General features: G+C 44.3%; 1 protein-coding gene across 5 annotated transcripts in view; it reads left to right on the top strand.

Annotated features, from left to right (window-relative positions):
• The window catches only part of Boc (BOC cell adhesion associated, oncogene regulated), a 77,060-nt gene that overhangs the window by 34,118 nt on the left and 23,144 nt on the right, over positions 1 to 19,798 (top strand). For all 5 annotated transcript variants that reach the window (XM_031363972.1, XM_031363971.1, XM_031363970.1 and 2 more), the window contains exons 2-3: positions 3,704 to 3,874; positions 4,539 to 4,817. In XM_031363972.1, the coding sequence (XP_031219832.1) occupies positions 3,799 to 3,874; positions 4,539 to 4,817 (355 nt within the window). In that variant the 5' untranslated portion in view covers positions 3,704 to 3,798. The remainder of the gene's footprint in view (positions 1 to 3,703; positions 3,875 to 4,538; positions 4,818 to 19,798) is intronic.

Here is a 19,798-nt window from a genome sequence, read left to right as displayed (position 1 = left end):
CCTTGGCCTGCCTTGTCTGAAAGCTCCACTTTGCTTCTTACTGCTTCAGGTTCTTATTCCCTCTCATTCTAGCCCTCTCCTCATCTGTCTTTCCTGGGCTGGGAAGAAAGTTGGTGCCAGTCTCCTTAAGGGGATGGAGAAACTGGGGCATGTCATGAACGAGTTAGTTCCCTTAAAAAAGAAACCCTGTAACGAGGAACTCACGTGGGGCACTATTTTAATACATCATCTCATTGGGGGAAAGTTGATTAAGAACCTTAAAAATAGGGCTCAGTGGTTAAGAACACTGACCAGAAGTCCTGAGTTCAATTCCTGGCAACCATATGGCAGCTCACAACCATCTGTAATGGGGTCCGATGCCATCCTTTGGTGTGTCTGAAAACAGCAATGGTGTTCTCATATACATAAATAAATAAAATATTTAAAAAAACCAATGATCTGGAAAGTTGAAATGATACAGAAAGTTATACTTTTTGGTAAAGTGTTTCCTCTAGGAATCACTGTCTGGCCATGGTCTCATTTCAAATCTGTTTTTAAAAAATAAGATAAAAATCTATGGGTACAGCATCCTGATAGGAAAGGTAGGCAGATAGCAGAGAGTGCAGGGCTCTGGAGGCAGCCCACGCGGCTTTCATCCCAGGCATACGGGTCCACAACCATGCACTGTTAAGTTTCTGGTTCTCAGGTTCTTCAGCTGTAGAGATCACGGCCCCCTACCTCACCGGGTTGGTGAGCCAATGAGAGCATCGATCTTGTGTGAGGTGTAGCTGTCTCTGGAGCAGGAGCAGGTGCTCTCTCACCCCCAGCAGCACTCATCCAGCGTTTCACCTCATGAGTAACAGCCCTTGGGTTTCTTAAATTATTATAACTGGAGCAGACGTTTCCACAGTGTGTCAAAATTCTCAAGCCAACCTTTTAAACAAAGATGTTTTGAATAAGAATGTAAAAGAGGAATCATGCTTAAGGCCCAAGCTTATATGACTTTTCGAGTTTAACCTTAGTGCTGTCACAGCTATAAACCTTAATTAACATTTTGAGAATCTCAAGAATAAGATTATGAACCTGTTTTCAGTCAGACCATTTCCTTGGCTGGGGAGGTGGCTCTGTGGATAAAATGGAGTTCAGACCCCATCGGCTACATAATAAAGGCCCATAGGGGTGTCATAGCCTGCCTATAATCCCAGTGCTCAGGACATAGAGATGGGATCCCCAGGGCAAACTGGCTAACTAGGTTCCGTAGATTTACCAAAGTGATGAGCTCTGAATTCAGCCATAGATCTTGCCTTGGTAAACACACACACACATACAAACACACACACACACACACACACACACACACACAAAGAGAGACAGAAACAGAAACAAAGAGACAGAGAGAGACAGAGATTCACTCACATATGCACATGTATGCATGTACATGCACATCCTGCAATACACTCAAGGAAAAAATATATAGACATCTTAACTCTCTTGTGACCTACTGTCATTAAGGTTCCTTCCATCTTTGTGACCCATAGGTTTATCAGTCTCAGACACTACCCTATGATCTCATCACTAAAGGACTAAAAAGAAGTTTCTTAGAAACTCTTTGGCTGGGTATAGTAACCCATGTTAATTGCAGCACTTGAGAGGCAGAGGCATGTGAATCTCTTTGAGTTTTAGTCTAACCTGGCCTACCTAACAAGTCCCAGGACATCTGGCTACTTAATAGAGAAATCTTTTCTTAAAACAAAACAAAACACAGAGGAGGAGGAGGGAAGGAAGGAAGGAAGGAGGAAGGAGGAAGGAGGAAATCTTTGAACAGTGTAACATCTGAAGCCACAAAAATTGTATAAACGACTGTTGGTAATATGTTTGAACACTCTTCTCTCTTGAGAGGCCCATACTCATGTGTTAAGTGAGTAATGTTTTCTTCTCCAAACAGCAGTCTTCTAATTTTACTGTTTAATATTACTGTCTAATATTACTTCTATTATTCTAAAATTATTAATATTATTCTAGTATTCCTCTTCTAGCAAGCAGAATATTCTAATGCTTATGTGTTAAACCCTTTCTTGTAAGCCACCAGGGAATGGTCCTGGGAGGGGAGCATTGTTCAGTCAGTGAAATACTTGCTGCAACACAAGCATGAAGACCTGAGTTCGGATCCCCAGAAGCCACACAGGAATTTGGCACAGCAGTATGTGCCTTCTACCACCCAGTGCTGGGGAAACAGAGACAGGAAGATCCTCAGGGCTTGCTGTCAGCAGCTTTACCCTGTTAGTGGACTCTAGGGATCTTTTTTAAATTATTTATTTATTCATTATTTTTGATAAGATTTCTCTGTGTAGCCCTGGCTGTCCTGAAACTAACTCTGTAGATCAAACTCAGAGATCCACCTACCTCTGCCTTAAATGCTGGGATTAAAGGTGTGTGCCACCACTGTCTGGCTGAGATCTAGGTTCTATAAGAGACCTTGTCTGAAAGAAAATAAGACAGAGAGAGATGGAGGACATTTGATGTTAACTTCTAGCCTCTGCTCACATGTGTGCATGTACCCCGAAGTGACTACACAAATAACAAGTAATTAATGCTCCAACTGTACTTCACATATTCACAAATATTGCCACACGCATATGACGGCACGTTGTTCAACCACTGTCTGGTCATTGGAGCATTGCCTGTTTGTTCTTGGACTTCATTTTGATGTCTTTGTTTGATAAAGGCATTGATCCATTTTCCTGATTTGGAAATGCTACAGATACATCAGCTAGAAGCATAGAGTGATGCCTTGGGCAGTATCAGAAGAGTATATTAGGACTTTGTGGCTTTGAAGAATCTTTTAAAGAACCATAGCTATAGGATTAACTGTGGAAGAGGAGAAGGGAGGATTTTAGGCGGGCATTAAAGGATGGTTGAGAGTGTGTTAGACAGTTGGAAAGGCAGTGTGGTCAGATTGTAAGAGGACTGTTGTCCTGGAAAAAGATGTAGCCCTGTGAATCCTGGAGGTGGAAGCCTCAGAATTCCAGCCCTCGAGGCAGGGAGAGGCAGTACTGACATAAAGTGCTGCACAGTCCTGGCTGACACGACACCCGTCTGTGTCTGTGCTTGGGCCAATAGATACTGTTGATAAGCTTAGGAAGGTAGGTTTATTTTGGGAATAAAAACTCCTAAGGACGTAGGTGAGGTTTGGGGGAGTATGGGAGAAGTAAAGCTTTCAGGAATCATTGTGATGCTAAGATTCATTAGTGAGGAATGTCCCCCAAAGAGGAACTCAGTTTACATCTAACAGTGTTAAGTCCAAACAATGTTCTACACTACAGCATGGAATGCCACATAGCCATGGATACACAACTTCTGACCGTGAATGAGAAAGAGTGTTTTGTCTGTTCCCCATGTCTGCACTCACCAACATAGATACTCACGGCCCCTGTGTGTCCTTTCCATAGTTCTCAGCCCCTCCACACCTTGGGCTCCCCTGACCTCGCTTCAGTCCCTAGACAAGGCTCTAGAATTGTTTCTATAATGAAATTGCCTCCTGATGTAGGAGGAATCCTGATAAGACACATCTTTCAGATGAGGATGTGTCCTGAAGCACCCCATTGGTCCTCCAGCAGCATGGGCACTTTGAATGCTTCCTGCAGTGTGGTGGAGTAAGGTTGAGGGATGAGTCAAGCACCAGATATTCTCACCATGGCCATTCTCCCGATTTCTCTCACAACAGGATTGCAGGAGACGGCCTTATCTCTGCACATGTCACACGTGGCTTATGGGACTTTGGCTGGGAATCCTCTGTGACACACCATACTTCGTGGGAAGATGACGACGTGCCAGGGAGAGTGGCCTATGCTTACACTGATTCTCTTGGCCACAGCAGGCTGCCTGGCTGATTTGAGTGAGTGTTTTCCTTCCGTTCTCAGCCTGCCCCCATCACCCCACAGAAGAGCACTTTGTCCTAATGTCAGGTGAAAGCATGAAACAGCTTAGAGTACTTAAGAGTACTCTACTGACCTTCAGGATGTACGACACTCAAGTACCCTAGATGAAAAGTCATCAGGACAATACCATATTGACTATAGTTTTGTATTTTAGTAATGTCAAATATTTACTAGTAGAAGAGGAGTAGTTTTAAAAACAGCTGCCTGTAGTGTGCGTTTATTGTATGAGCAAAGCCATTTGCATACTCTGTGGGCATTACAAGAATGCTTTGAGTCAGGCATTACTAGCCCCAGTTTACAGAAAGGCCAGAGTGACAGTTAAGAGCAGCGGCACTGGATTCATCTAACAGGTCTGTCCAGTTCCAGAGCCCGAGTTCTTGCTTTTATACTGCATTATCACTTACATAACAAGGAGGCTTTTTGGAAACAGGTGGGGTGAGGAATAGGCATAGGTAGTCAGGTAATGGGGTGGGGGGAGCGGCTTGCCTAGGTGCTGAATTCTAGATGGCCACCTGGATGCCATCTAGAGCTTCTCAAGAGGCGGCGGTGGTGGTGGTGGTGGCAGTGATGGCAGTTTGGGGGGAGCCTCAACTCATCGTTGCATCGCTGTTCTTTTTCCAGACGAGGTTCCTCAGGTCACTGTCCAGCCCATGACCACTGTCCAGAAGCTCGGAGGAACTGTGATCCTGGGCTGTGTGGTGGAGCCACCTTGGGTGAACGTGACTTGGCGCTTCAACGGGAAGGAGCTAAATGGCTCAGATGATGCTCTGGGTGTCCTCGTCACCCGTGGGACCCTTGTCATTGCTGCCCTCAACAATCACACTGTGGGACGGTACCAGTGTGTGGCTCGGATGCCTGCGGGAGCTGTGGCCAGTGTGCCAGCTACAGTGACACTAGCCAGTGAGTGTACTTCTTGGCTACTCTGTGTGGTATGGTCTCACCTTCTCCCATTCTCTCTCTTTTCTCCACCCTATGCTGTTAGTCATAGCATTAAAGGGGCCCCAACTGCTGACATTTTTCAGGGTAACATGGTGGCTGCTCAACACTCTTGGGGGTTATGGTGTCCTGGAGAAGTTCTCCTCAGAGTAGGGTGATCTGTGGAACATCTACAGGGAGTGAACTGTTCTGGGGGGGTGGGGCAGAATTGCACTGCCTCTCCACTTGGTCAGTTGTTTAGTAAGGTTTATGACACCTGCTTCCTGGACACTCCTTACCTCTTCCCTCATCATCAGAGTGGTTTCAGTCTGGGTGGTATAAGCAGGGCCAAACTTAGCCTCAGCATATTCCTAATACCTGGAATATAAGTTATTTAATTTTTCATTATAATTTGTGTGTGTGTGTGTGAGAGAGAGAGAGAGAGAAAGAGAGAGAGAGAGAGACAGAGACAGAGACAGAGACAGAGACAGAGGCAACTACATACAGGAAGGCCAAAGGATAACTTGTGGGAGTCAGTTTTCTTCTTCCACCTTGTTCAATCCCCTAGGGGGTGATTGAACACAGGCCATCATGCTCAGTATTAGATGAATTTACCACTGAGGCACCTCACCAGACTGTGAATATAAATTTCTGAACAAATGCCAAGTTTTAACAACTGGATAAGAGAAAAAGGGGGAGAGGATGCTCACTTGAAACCCACACTCTGCCTTTTCTCTCTCTTTTCTTCTTTTTAGGGTCTCTCTTTTCTATTATTGCTGCTCTCGGTGTGAGATAGTTGGTTGACGTCATTGTCTGTAGGCTTTCTGCTTGTGATGTTGAATTCATGTTTTCTTATCTCTGTTTTCTGGGATTATTATGTCTTCAGGCCACTATATGGAAGCCCAGAGCTAAATGACCTATAGCCTCCCTTCCACCCACTCCACATACACAAAGATAAGTCTGGTTCACTCCGTTTCCTTGTACTTCTTGCCACATGGTCTTCAGTGGGACATAATTTGTATAAACAATTTAAGTATGTATTAAAAGGATCCAATTAAAAAATAATGAGGGTCAAGTGTCTTGATAGTCACAGCTGGATAAGAAGCTTCATCCAGGATAGGTAATGCTAACTGGCACTCTACGTACCTGTCTTAGTCAGGGTTTCTATTTCTGCACAAACATCATGACCAAGAAGCAAGTTGGGGAGGAAAGGGTTTATTCAGCTTATACTTCCACATTGCTGTTGATCACCAGAGGAAGTCAGGACTGGAACTCAAGCAGGTCAGGAAGCAGGAGCTGACGCAGAGGCCATGGAGAGATGTTCCTTACTGGCTTGCTTCCCCTGGCTTTCTCAGTCTGCTCTCTTATAGAACCCAAGACTTCCAGCCCAGGGATGGCACCACCTACAAGGGGCCCTACCCCCTTGATCACTAATTGAGAAAATGCCCCACAGCTGGGTCTCGTGGAGGCACTTCCCCAACTGAAGCTCCCTTCTCTGTGATAACTCCAGCCTGTGTCAAGTTGACACACAAAACCAGCCAGTACAGTACCCTACTCAATTGTTATGTTAGTATAGGTATAGGTATAGGACAGTATGACACACTACCTTTATATGTGATCGACACTTGATGTACAATGTCCTATGCATAGTGTCTTTATTATCTGATTCCCAGTCCTTCGTTCATGAGTCCTTTGAAACAATTACTGATCGTATACTTTCCTGAACCCAGCAGAGCAGCCTTGGTACTCATTCTTGTCTGCTTAGCTTATAGCTAGGAAACAAAGAATTGCTTTCATCTTGGCTTTTTTCACATGAAGTATAGGATGCAGGGAAACTTGTCAAGACTTTACATGTTTGGATATAAGCTTTGAGATTCCTAGGGCTTATTTTCTCACAACTTAATAGTGTCCACTTATCCTTGATAAGCTTGCTTTGGGCTTCCGTGTCTCAATCACCATTAGGCTTATGGGTAATGTGGTTCTAGGAAATGAGCTTCCCCATACCATAGAGCCAAGGGAGAAAACTTCTGTAATCTGGGTCTGTTGAAGTCAGCTGATATCACTGGGGTACATCACTGGTGAGCCCCAGAAAAAGAGTGTCAAGGAACTTAGGGAGCAGAAGAACAAGGGCGCAAGGCCTTACCCTGCTTCCAGTTTCAGATACCTAAAAGAACGACAGTGTGGGAGAGAGCAGCTGGACTACATTGGTGGTGCTCCTGGTTCCTTAGGAAATATCAAGTTCTAGCCCTCCCTACACGGCACAGGCGGAGTGTCTCCCTGAGCTTGACCTTGAGACATATTTCTCCCACCCCACATAGAGCTACTCTCCTTCTTAGCAGAAAGAGTGACATTGATTCGGAGCATCAGATCTTTAGGAGCAGGCTAAGTGCTGGGCAAAGTCTAGCTAGGCACTCTCTTCTGGCTGTGCCTGTAAGGGGAGGAGGGGATGTTGGAAGGCAGAAGGCTTAGACGAAGACCATAGAGATAGGTAGGAGTCATTGCATCATATCAAGAGTTGCTGAGATCAGAACCACGATTCTTGGTATAAGACATTCCCTACTTCCTGTTACCAATTGAAAAATTATAATTGCACTATAGGAAGTTTCAAATATGTAAAAAGCAATATGACCCCTAAATCTTCCATCTTCACACAACCTTGATTGTCATTTTGGCATATACTCTTCCAGTTCTTATCTATACCCATATGTTTATGTTGTTGAATGTAGAGAGAATCTCTCTCTCTCTTTTTTAAATATTTTATTTATTTATTTAATGTATATAAGGACACTGTTGCTGTCTTCAGACACACCAGAAGAGGGCATCAGATTCCATTACAGGTGGTTGCGAGCCACCATGTGGTTGCTGGGAATTGAATTCAGGACCTCTGGAAGAAGAGTCAGTACTCTTAACTGCTGAGCCATCTCTCCAGCCAGAGAGAATCTCTTCTAAGCACCATCTGTCAATAAAAAACCCAATGAGCTGAGGCAAGAAATAAGAGATGGAACAGTGGCAGAAGAAGAGAGGATTCTGGGAAATAGCCACAGGGAGAGACCGGAGATGACAGACTGAGGAGACAGACAGAAATCAGCAGGTAGATGAACTCAGGGAGACATAGAGGAGATGCAAAGGAAGAAGCAGGCCAGGACTGAAGGAGAAGTAACTAACCAAATTGTAGACATAGAATAATTTAAATGGGTTAAATAACTTATAAGCCAGTCAGGGAATGGTCCAAGGTTTATGGCCTAGGTAGTTAATAATAATTAGTCTCCCCTATCTCAAAAAACCAAAAATAATAATAATAATAGTAATAATAATAATAATAGTAGTAGTAGTAATAATAATGTCTCAGAGTCATTGCTGTTGGGAACTAAGTGACTGGGAGGAAAATGGGTTTAAAAACTGTATTAACAGTTGTTCTAATATGAGTGAATAATACAGTCTTTATTCATATCTTTCATGTTTGGTCCTGTATGACATACATTTTCCTTTGGCCATATGATAGATAGTTCACCTCTCTTCTTCAATGAGTATAAAATGCAAACAGTAAAGCACAAAATGCCTGGATCCTAAGTGAACGATCAATGAGCTTCTGCATATGCGTTTAACATATAATATCATGTAACCATCACTCTCACGCACCCCACTGTGTCCTTAGCTGGCTTACTTATTCTCCTCTCGCTGGGCAAGTCATTCTTTCCGAGTTGTTCCTTATTCCACATACGATGTTACCCTTCAACATTTGTGCCTTAAAGGAATCTCTAGAAGAGAGATTCTATTTGCAAATGATCATCGTGTGTCTGCAGTCTCTGAAGACGTTCTTTAATTGCCTATCCAGTCGAATGAGGAGCCAGCCTGAACCTTTTAGTGTTTGGAGAGAGAGGAGTTGGAGAAGACGTGGCTTAGTTTGGACCTCTCTACGTCAAAATAGATCCATGTGTGAGGAGATTGAATTTACCGTCTTTATTTTATTTTATTTTATTTTATTTTATTTTATTTTATTTTATTTTATTTTAAATTCCTGGCTCCTGCTTTCTCTGGTGCTTGAAGGGACATGTGGTTGGCAGAGAAGGGTGTGTGCTGAAGTGGAGCTAGTCTCATTTGAAAGCCAAGAACTTGTCATTCAGACGAGAGAATCCGAAGTGAAATGTTTGAGTCTGACTAGAAAAGAGAACTTGGGGAAATGGGGTGAGCAGGTGGGGTGGGTGTCCTGCTGAGGAGGGGGTGGAGGAGGGGTGGAGCTGCAGCCTCCCAGGATTGAAGGAGGGGGGCCTTGGGCTGCCAGGAAGGCTGGTGGGGGACAGAGAACTGGGTGCTATCTTTGGGTTAATGCCACTGGAAGGTCTGGCCCAGAGTCAGCAGTTAGATTAAGTTTCTTAGAACATATTCCTGAGCAGAATGGATCTGTGTGTTTGTTGATTGGCTGGTGTACAAGGGGACTGGTCTCTACAGATGAGATTGCCCACCAGTGGCGCCCTCTGCCTTTAGAGGCAGGCAGGGCAGGTGAGTATGTTTAAGGTTTCTTTGGAGGCCTTCCTTAGTATCTTCATCTTCACACAAAGCGAAGCTGTGTGGTCTATCTGGCAACGTGCCTCATCTTGGTTTCCTTCTAGAGACCATTGAGAGCCTTGTAGGGGACAATCGAGGATCTGGCTCGAGGAGTCAAGGATAGGGAGGCCCCTAGAGAACTCTGGTGGCCCAGGCCTCTGGTTCTCCTGTGATGATGCTGAAAGGTAGGCCTCATCCTGACCAGGTAGCATCAGCTTTGAGATTTTGGTAAAAATTGAGCTAGAAGTCCAGAATTCTTGAAGAGTTTCACCCATGTCTTCCGCACCTGCCCTTCCGTGTGTGGGTAGGAACCACTTTTCCTGTGCCCTGTGGAGAATTTTCTACCTTTTATTAACTCAACAATTTTCAGCTTGTGGGTCATAACCCGTTGTGGGTTAAGTAACCCTTTCACAGGGGTCACCTTAAAGCCATCAGAAAACACAGATATTTTATTGTGATTCATAACAGTAGCAAAATTATAGTTATGAAGTAGCAACAAAAAAATCTTTTTTTACAATTGGGGGTCACCACAATATGATGAACTGTATTAAAGGGTCGACGCATTAGGAGGGTTGAGAACCAGTGGTTTAAACTAACCTTGTTTTTTGGTAATGTTCTTCCACCATTAAAGCCTTATGTCAGGTTTCCTGGTCAGCCTGACACTTAATATTTAAAATACCTTTGACTCTGACCTCCTTCCTTCCTTTCTTCCTTCCCTCCTTCCTTTCTTCCTTCCTTCCCTCCTTCCTTCCTTCCTTCCTTCCTTCTTTCCCATAAACATTTTACTACATGGCTTAAACCAATAACTTTCCCTCTGCTCTAGAATCAACAGCAGATAGCTGGGGGACTCCAGATTTCTTACTGGTCCCTAATTTCCCCTGTAAGATTCTCAGCACTGCACTATGGGTAGTCACAATGGCTCTGAAAGGAAGGTCCAAGAATCTAGTAGTTGTTCAGTCCATGAGGCTGGATATCTTAGCTGGTCTTCATGTATACGTCCAAATTCTCAAGAAGTTGGCCCTTATGCCTATGAGGAAGAACGAAAGCAAGCAGACAAAGACACAGCAAGCATCCTTCTTCTGTGTCCTTTATGTAGACTGCAGCAGAAGGTGTGGTCCAGATTAAAGGTGGATCTTCCCACTTCAAAAATCCGGACTGGGTCTTCCTACTTCAAATGATTTAATTAAGACAAAAAAAAGAAAGAAAGAAAATCCCTCACTGTTGTACCCAGCCATTTGCATTTTAGTTAATGCCAGATGTAGTCAAGTTGACAACCAAGAATATCCATCACACCCTCCCAGAGGATGAAGGAAGGCACATGCTTCATGCAGCCTTCTTGGCTTGGTACCTGTATGTTGTCAGGAATTGCTTTGGACACGTTCAACAATTTCATTAAGGCCTTTGTGTTATGAAGTTTAACTTGTTGATATTTTATTTGCATATTGTATCTTGGTTTTTTACTTTAAACTCATTTAACACTTATACTATATTTACTAGCTTCTCTAACCCTGACCTCCCCCCAACACCCTTCTTTTAGAACAGAGACAGATAGGCTAAAAGAAAAAGAAGTATGTAGGCTAACCAACAATCCCACGATCTTTATCTCCAGACATCACTATGATGCTCTTCCTAAAACCTATTCTACTGCCTCCATTCATTATCTAGCCCCCTTTAGGTTAGCTTCTTCCCCAGACACTGCTGGACAAATGTATTCTATCCTTAGAGACATCATTCAGTAAGGCAAAATGAAAATCAGTGAGCCCATGTCGGGAAGCTTCGAACCATGACTTCCCCAGTGCTGACTTATCTGTTTGGATATTTTGAAGGCTGGCGTCTTAACTGGGAAGTGTTTAGAATTTCCAGTACATCCCAGAAAGATCTGGTCGCAGTTATTGAGGACTTCTCTGTCTGGTGGAGAAAATGACCTTCCTTTTGGCCCTCTAAGTTGTCCGACAGATATGTGCAGGTTTTAATGGAGATGGGATGACTGGCAATTATTTATTTCAATTTGGGAGGTGGAATTACTGGAAAATACTCAGGAATTAAATCTTAAAGAATGTGTGTTGCTCCGGCATTTATCTTTAATGTTTTAAATCTTTACATGCTATGCTCAAGCCTTTAACAATTGAATTCAGGCATCCACATGGTGGACAGACCTAGGGACCATGTCTGGAAGGACGAAGATTCTTCAATAGTGAATACTACCAACTTTTTAATTTTTTTTTTATTTTTATATGTATGGGTGTTTGGCCTGCATGTACATCTGCATACCATGTGCATGCCTGGTGCCCAAGGAGACCAGAATGGGGCACAGGATCCCCTGGAACTAGAATTACAGATGGTTGTATGGATGCTTGGAATCAAACCTGGGCCCTCTGGAAGAGCAGGTACTGCCTTTAAACACTAAGCTAGCTCTCCAGCTTCCCTCCATCATCCTGCCACCAACAACGTTAGCCATCCAGCTTCTGTTATTCTAGGCCATTCTCCACGCTGTCTTCGACACACTGTCTTGTCTTTTTACCTTTGAGGAATGTATGTGCTGTGGTTCAGAAGGGAGTTCTAAGGTTAGGGATTTTTTTTCTCCCTGTAGTAGCATCCCCAACCCCCAACACTCACCAGTCTGGCAGTCTGGGTATGACTCCCAGAGAAAACAAGAAGTAACCAGTTGCTTCAAATTGAAAAGAAAAAAAAAAATTGTGGAGCCGCTTGGCTAACTCGTGGACTCTTGTATAAGCCCTTTGCTTTGGGATGAAGGGGTGTCGGAGGAAAGAAGAGTTGGGGGTGAAAAAAAACACAGGTGGGTTTCTGAGCTGCCCCAGGAGGGGATGGCAATCTGCAGCTGAAACCAGGGCCTGGGACCTGTCCATGGCAGCCAAGACTTGGAAAGGGAGGACAGGCTTAGTTTGAAATTGACTGCGTTTAGTGCATGGTGCTGGAAGAACTGAGAGCCTGAAGGAACTAGTGGAAGACTGACTTCCAGCCAGCTAGGATGAGGGTCTTAAAATGTATGCCAACAGTGCCATACTTACACAGAGGCCACACCTCCAAATACTGCCACTCCCTGGGCTAATTATATTCAAACCATGACAACACACTCTCAGGTAACCAAGTGAACAGGCTTTTTAGGAGTGCAACAACAAAAACTAGTACACTTTTAACACAACACGAGCTAAGACCTACTCGCGGAGCTCTTTTCCCTTTAAAGTGTTTTTAGGGGTGAAGTGGGTAAACCATTCTTTTTTAGTTTTGTCCCTATGGCGTTGATTCCTAAGACTTCCTGTTTTGTCCGTGTTTATAGTTGAAACTTCCTGTATTTTCTGTGCTTCCCCTTGAGTGGAATGGATAACTCTCCTACACATTTGTGCTAATTTTGGCTAATTCTAATTTCACCATGCGGGGTGTGTGTGTGTGTGTGTGTGTGTGTGTGTGTGTCATAAATAGAAAGAATGAAGAAGGAATTTGTAAAAAATAAAAAACCAGGTTGATAATACAGAAGAGCTTTTAGAAAAAAAAACTGATGGAAGTCAAAAGTATTAAAAATATTAAACAAAACAGAGGGCTGGCAAGATGGCTCAGTGGGCAGCCTCACTTGCATGCAGGCCTGGCACTTGACTTCAACAACCAGATCCTACAAGCTGGTGGAAGGTAACTCCTGAGAGCTGTCACTGTGTCGCATACATGTGAGTGTGTACAGATATGTGGGAAGAAGGGAGGACCACATGAGCCCTTCTGTTTCCAGGATAGTGGTCCTGTCTCTCCAACCTGGAATTCTGTTTACAAGGGCCGTGCTGAAGATGTCTGTTCCCTTTGGAGCTGCTTGGCTCCTGTTTTCACTCTCCTCTCTCTCCCTGTGCTGGCCACCCGCCCTGTCAAAGACCATGCCGGGATCCAACTTTGCCTCTGATGAGTCCAGACCACCAGGATTTACATGAATTTTCCCATTGCTGAGTTTGTATTTATATTTATATTTGGATGATCAGAGAAGTATGTGTGATGTGGGTTGTTGGCAAGTAAATCTTTTTCTCCTCTCTCTTTCTTCAATGTATTTTTTTCCAAACTCTCATTGGGTCCAAAAGAAACTGCAGCTTTATGTGCCAGCGCTGCTTCACAGAGGCAACGAATGTAGCCAGAGAAATGAGGACGACTGCAGACATCTCTCCGTGCATCTGGCTGCCAGACTCGGTGGAGACGTGGCTCCATCTTTGACTTGTCTTTGAGGACTAATCGCATTTCATGTTCTCTTATGTCTTTTAAAAATATTTTTTTAATTGGTTCAAGCCAAGAAAAATTCCTCAAGCCTTAAGCCAGTTTATTGCAAATCATTTAATAACATTGCAAAACAGATTCTTTTTTTTTCTTTCCTTCCCCTTGCACGCCTGCCTCTTTGTGCCTTCTCTTTTGTCAACCACAATTTTCTCTCTCTTGTCTTAACTGTGATTTTTCTTTTTCTGCCCTTACTTCCTGCCCTCCAGCTTCTTTCATCTCTCCTCTATTCTTAGCCTTTCCACCTTTCAAATGTGGGAAACCACACCTCAACTGAGGGGAAAAAAAAAAGATTTGACAACTAATCTGTTTTGCAGATGCAACCCCCCCCCCACACACACACATAGAAACTGGTTTTTATTTAAGTAAAAGACAGCATAGCATATTTTCATCAGAAAGTGTGTTTGAGAAATTTCATGTCGTGTTTCCATGGTTGTCAAGAAAGAGTTTTGTTTGGAGCCAAAATTATTTGTACAATTGGATTGGCAGGGAAAAAAAAATCCCAAAGAGAGCAAACATATTTATCCACTGTCCAGGCCTGCCAAGCAAGGCACAAAGCTGGCATCTACAGTTTCCTCCTCAGATTGTATGCAGCTTGTGGCAGCCTGCCTTAAACTGTTGGTGGAGGAGCTGAGGACCGTGCTGGGGACACCACTCTGGTGCAGGACTGTGATCTATCTTATGTTGACCTTACCTATCTCATCTGTTAGATCAGAAGCCCCTGCTATTCAGGATCTATCTTATTTCCTTTACATTTTCGGTGGGCCCTGATGTAATTCTGAGTACCAGAATGGCTGAGTGGAGGCATCCATGAGACTTGAAGGGATGGAACTGTACTAAATGTCTGCCTTAGAAAACACTGGTTTGGGCCAGCCTGGTGAGTTACAGTGGTGTTTGGCTTTGGTGGTCTGTGTGCCCTGACTACCAACTGGCAAGCGCTTAGTCATTTCCTCAGATGCAGAGAGGCCTGCCCAAGCCATATCCCTCGTCACTCTCCAGGTGCCAGGCTCTCTGAGCTCACGAGCAGCTTTACTTGGTCCCCTGTACTTAGCAGGTGGCTTTTGTGGTTTTCCATTTGCAAGGTACCTTTCTTCAAGGATAATTCATGGGCAAAGCTAAGCTATTGGATGTATCCTAGGCAGTCAAAGGATTGAGTGAGGTGTGCGACACTTTGTCCATTGGTAGAACAGTTTAGGGCTCAGGAAAGCCCAGTACTGCCCAAGGCCACTTATGGAAGCAATGCCAGGGCCCTTCTGACTTTTTTTCTGCCACACCTAAGTCCTTCTATGAGGCTTTAAATCAGGGGTTCAGCCAGAAAAAGCACCCATTATCTACTTCCTTGTCTATGGACCATCCTCCCAAGTGACTGAGGTACAGAAAAAGACCACAGGGTCATTGCATCACTGAATGGTGGCGCCATCAGCACAGGCTCTTCCCAAGCTCTGCAACCTCACTATAGACACAACAAGCCACCACAGGGGCAAGTTGAGGCTCGGAGGCCATGAGAATTGGGGAATAGAATTGACAACAGTAAACCCAGAAATTTGCCCACGGGCTCTGGGGCTGCTCCACAGCCCAGCAGCTTTGCCAAGTGAGCCCCATGCAGTGCCCACAAACTGGTGGATCCCAGCCAAACTTCAGCAGATAAGTGCAGGCTTGTCCCCTGATCTCTGAGAACACAGGGGGCGCCTGGGACAAGACTGTGTGTGATAAACACCTCCATGGAGATGGGGGTTATCAGTGACTCCTATGGCATCCAGCAAAGGTGCCATCTTCCCTGCCTAAACTGAAAGAGCTTTCTTTGACTTACCACAGGGAGAAGGCTGAGTGAAAAAACCCTTTGAAAAATGAGGGTTTGAGTTATGCTAGGAACTTGGAGCTGAGACCCTAGACACTGTGTAACTGGACATGTTACAGAGTAAGTTTTGGGGAAGAGGTAAGGATAGGATTAGTTAGGATTTGACAGTTTGTATTGAGGGTATATAGGCATATTCCTCCAAGTACTGTAATTTAATTCACAATTCTAATTTTATTATTATTATTATTATTATTATTATTATTATTATTATTATTATTTGGGTTTTGTAAGACAGAGTTTCTCTGTGTAGCCCTGGCTATTCTGGAGCTTGCTCTATAGACAAGGCTAAGCCTTGAACTCACAGAGATCTGCCTGCCTCTGCCTCTGCCTCCTGAGTGCTGGGATTAAAGGCATGTGCCACCACCACCTGGTTTGTTCTACTTATTATTAAGAGCTTCTTATTAAGGACAGAATGAGAAGGACTAGAAAGTGATTGAAAAGTTCAAATGGCCTCAAGATCAAATGTGCCCTTACATGTTTTCACATACGTGCTTCACCAGGTAGGAAGTGCTTGTAAATATCTCTCATATGTTTTCTGATTTTCCCGTGGCCAAGAGAATATGGACCTGACCTTCACTTTAAGTGGAAAGATGAAATGTAGAATGCATCACGCAGTGAGCATTTGGAGAAATGTCGATAGACAGTGCATCTAGGTATCTTACAGAATTAACACATTAGAATATGCAGGTAGCATTCCTTTCGAATCTAGGTTTTTCAGAAGCAGGACTCTGTATAGAGCGCAAAAAGCAATGGGGCTTTCTCAGAAAGTAATGTGACAATATGCACGTGAGTAACCTCAGATGTGACCTCAAAGACCAGGGCTTTTGACCTAGGGAGACCTGAGGAATGAATGGGTCTACTGAGCAATGTGATGAAGTAGCTGGAAGAATCCGCAGAGAGAGGATACAGAAGGAAGAAGCGAGGGAAGGTAAGAGATTAAAGCTGAAAAAACATTCCTGCAACACATTTCTCAAGCACACAGACAACAGGCAAGGACAGGTGTGTGTCCTATCAAGCCATTTCCCATGAAACTTGAGCCACCCTTCCGCCAACAGAGGTCTGTTAACCCCATTTGTAACTGAAGGCCTGACCCTTATTCCCAGTGAGGCATGGTTGAAGGCCAGGAAACTTCTCTGCAGAACCTCAGCCTGGAAACAGGCTACTTGCTCCCCTTCATATGAGGCATGCCTCTGCATCTGTCTGCTGGTAATAGACTGTTGTGTTATTGATCACGGAGTCTCCTCCATCCCTGGCCTCCTTCCTGGCCAGAACCACAAGGAACGGGGGGGGGGCCCTGATTTTTACATCATTCATCACTTCATTACTCCACCTTTGATCCCTTAGTGAATTCTTGCTGCAGCCGCCAAACTGAGAGGGTTGGAAATGGCAGTTAAGCTTAGGAGGCACAAGGAGGGGACAGCAGCAAAGACCAAACTGCTGCTTATTTGTTTTGAAGCCAAGAAGCCTTGCCTGCCAGTCAGCCCCTGTGAGGAGTGGGGCACCCAGATGGGGTCTCTAGGGTCCTGCCTACATGGGCTGTTGTGCACATGTTGGCACCAGAACAAAGGGAGAGTTGGTTGCATGGCTGACCAGTGCCCAGCTTCATGCCTGCCTGAATGCTCAGCCTTCTGTTTCTGCTCTAGCAGTTGTCAGAGGGTGTAGCGAGAGCCAAGAGGGGATATAAGGAGGACCCAGTGTTCTCACCAGCACTTGGTGGTGAGGTGGGTGCCTGGTGGAGCACATACTTCGTGCCCAGATAAGCTTTCAATTGTAGTGGCGGCAGAAGCCTGGGGACATTGTGATGAGGGTGGCTTTCTAGTGCCAAGCTTCTTTTTGGTTGCTCACATCTTTCTTCAAAATGATCTGCTAGGTTTAACTATATTGTTGCTTGGGGCAATTTTCCTTGGAATGATGTAAAGAAAGAAGATGTGTGTGTGTGGGGGGGCGGGGAGTTGGCAGCAACTCTTGGTGGGGTAGCTTTAGATTTATTAGTCAATGGAGAAAAATGGTTCTCAGTGCCTGAGGAATTTTCCAGATGCTTCTGAAGTGCAGTTGCTCATAGCTCACTTTGTGGGGAGCTTCCTGACTTGGCAGGTACAAGGCGCCCTACCCTGCAGGAGGATTAGGGCCTTTGCATGTATGTTTTCAGTGAAGTGTTTTGTAAAGGAGTGGCATGACCTGTGCTCAGCTGGAACATGGGCCCAGGCACCCCCTTTCCTATAGTTCGTCTTCTTCCTCTCAGAATGGAATTCTTTCATCGTCCTAACCCAGAAGCTCAGCCATATCAGGGGTACATAATTTACAGGCCCAAGTGCAAAATGAAAATGTAGGACCCTTTGTTTACATATTGCTAAGGATTTAAGATGGTTCAGCAGTTAAGAGTGACGGCTACTCTTCCAGAGGACCCGGGATCAATTCCCGGCACCTGCATAACCTGCAAAACACCTCACAACTGTTCGTAACTCCAGTTCAGTGGGATCAGATGCCATCTTTGTCCTCCCGGTTACCAGACATTCTTTTTCCAAAATAACTGCCCTTGGTAAAACTTAACTCAAATGTTCATGGAACATTGTCCTTGAGCTCACAACATAAACCAAACTTTTTGAGAAAATTTGGGTTCATAGGCCATGTAAATGGGCATCCAACTTGTGAAGCTTAGTTTTCATGATATTACGTCATTGGACATCTACTGTCATTGTGGGCCAAGACCCAAGTTAGGTTTAGAAGATACTTATGAACCGGTCTTGGCCCTATCCTTAGTAAGTTTAACACTGAAACGAAAGGGACAATGATCTTTTCATAAAAAGCAGGGCTTTCTTCTCTAGAGCCTGACTTACAACTTCTAGAAAGTTCCGTGAGGTAGAGAGCTTCCTTCACCTTGCCTGGTGACTTGACCACCAGGTTCCCCGGAGATGACTCAGTTGATTTTGGGCAGCTATTTCTCATGTTTTGCGAGAAACCTTATTTCTGTCTGTTCTGCTTACCTTCTCTGAGTGGCCAATGGGAACAACACTGCAGGCAGGTAGCGTCTTACAGTGAAACGGCAGGAAGCCCAAGGCTTGAAGACTAAGCAAAATTTGGAATGGTCTGCACTTTGAGAGTGGGCTTCCATGGCTTCCTCAGTACCACATTGAAAAGAGTGTCTGGATAAAATATTTTTGGCCCTTTCTTTGTACTCTACTAGCTTTATTCCTTCTCTTAAAATAGATCCAGCTACAATCCTGAAAACCAAGTTTCCTGTTCAGAATGTGGTTTTGTTGTAGAAATGGCCCAGCTTTTCAACAGCATCAGTGATTTGGCCCGTGCAAAGAGATTTGTATTTTAGACACATGGATTGTTTAGGAAACATCCTGCCCCTGCTCCAGATGGGTCTTCCTTCATCCTCCCTCCTTTTAGACTAGTCATCACACAAAGCTGACACAGAAGAAATAGCTGCAGGATGCCAGAGGATGCTGAAGCCTGTGTCTGGACCCTCAGCTCCTCTCATATTCCACAGTGGAGTACCAGCTGGGGTGTCCCATGTCATCTAGGAGATTCATTAGGGTATCCACATGCCAAGGACAAGCTTCAGCTTAGAGAGGGGTTCTGAGAAAAGGGGTGTTTGACAGTGGCAAAACGCATGACTAGAAGTCAAATCATGGGTTTAAGCTGACAGCCCATGTTCTGCTCGAGACAGCTTTCAGATTGTACTCTCTGTTCTGCTCTCTCTGGAGGTCTCCAGAGAGCTCTCTTCTCCAGACAGCTTTCTCTTGCTATTCTGAAATCTCTCTGGATAGCTCATCTCTTGTAAACCAAAAGCCCAGTCTTTTATTTTACGTATCAATTCAGACTTTACCCTAGGTTCCATTTTGATTATCCCATGCATCAGCATCCCATGGCACCAGCCCCTTGATTCTTAGGAAAGACAGCAAGCACAAGCACAGACAATAAGATAGCTGGGCAGGACCCTGCCCTGAAATTACCATTCTGACCACTCCTGGACCTAAATTAGCTCTGTCCCAGGCTGACTTTGAACTCAGGAATCTACCAGCCTTTGTAAACACAAACAATACACTTAGCAGGGTAGGATCTTGACCTGCCATTACCACTCCCAAAATCTCTTTATTTCCTTCTTTAGTATCTTTCTGTCAAGCTAGATCATAGCACAGCTGCCTCTGTTCCCTTAGATCTGTGAGGCTCCTTATACAATTAATTTTGCATCCTTATATTTTGCATAGTTTAGAAATTATATATTTTCTTTTTTTAACTTTTATTGCATTATCAGAAAAGTTACATGATTTCAATTTATCTGAATTTGTTA

Source organism: Mastomys coucha, unplaced genomic scaffold, assembly GCF_008632895.1.
Source record: "Mastomys coucha isolate ucsf_1 unplaced genomic scaffold, UCSF_Mcou_1 pScaffold12, whole genome shotgun sequence".
Taxonomy (NCBI): Eukaryota; Metazoa; Chordata; class Mammalia; order Rodentia; family Muridae; genus Mastomys; species Mastomys coucha.
This window is presented reverse-complemented; position numbering and strand designations above follow the sequence as displayed.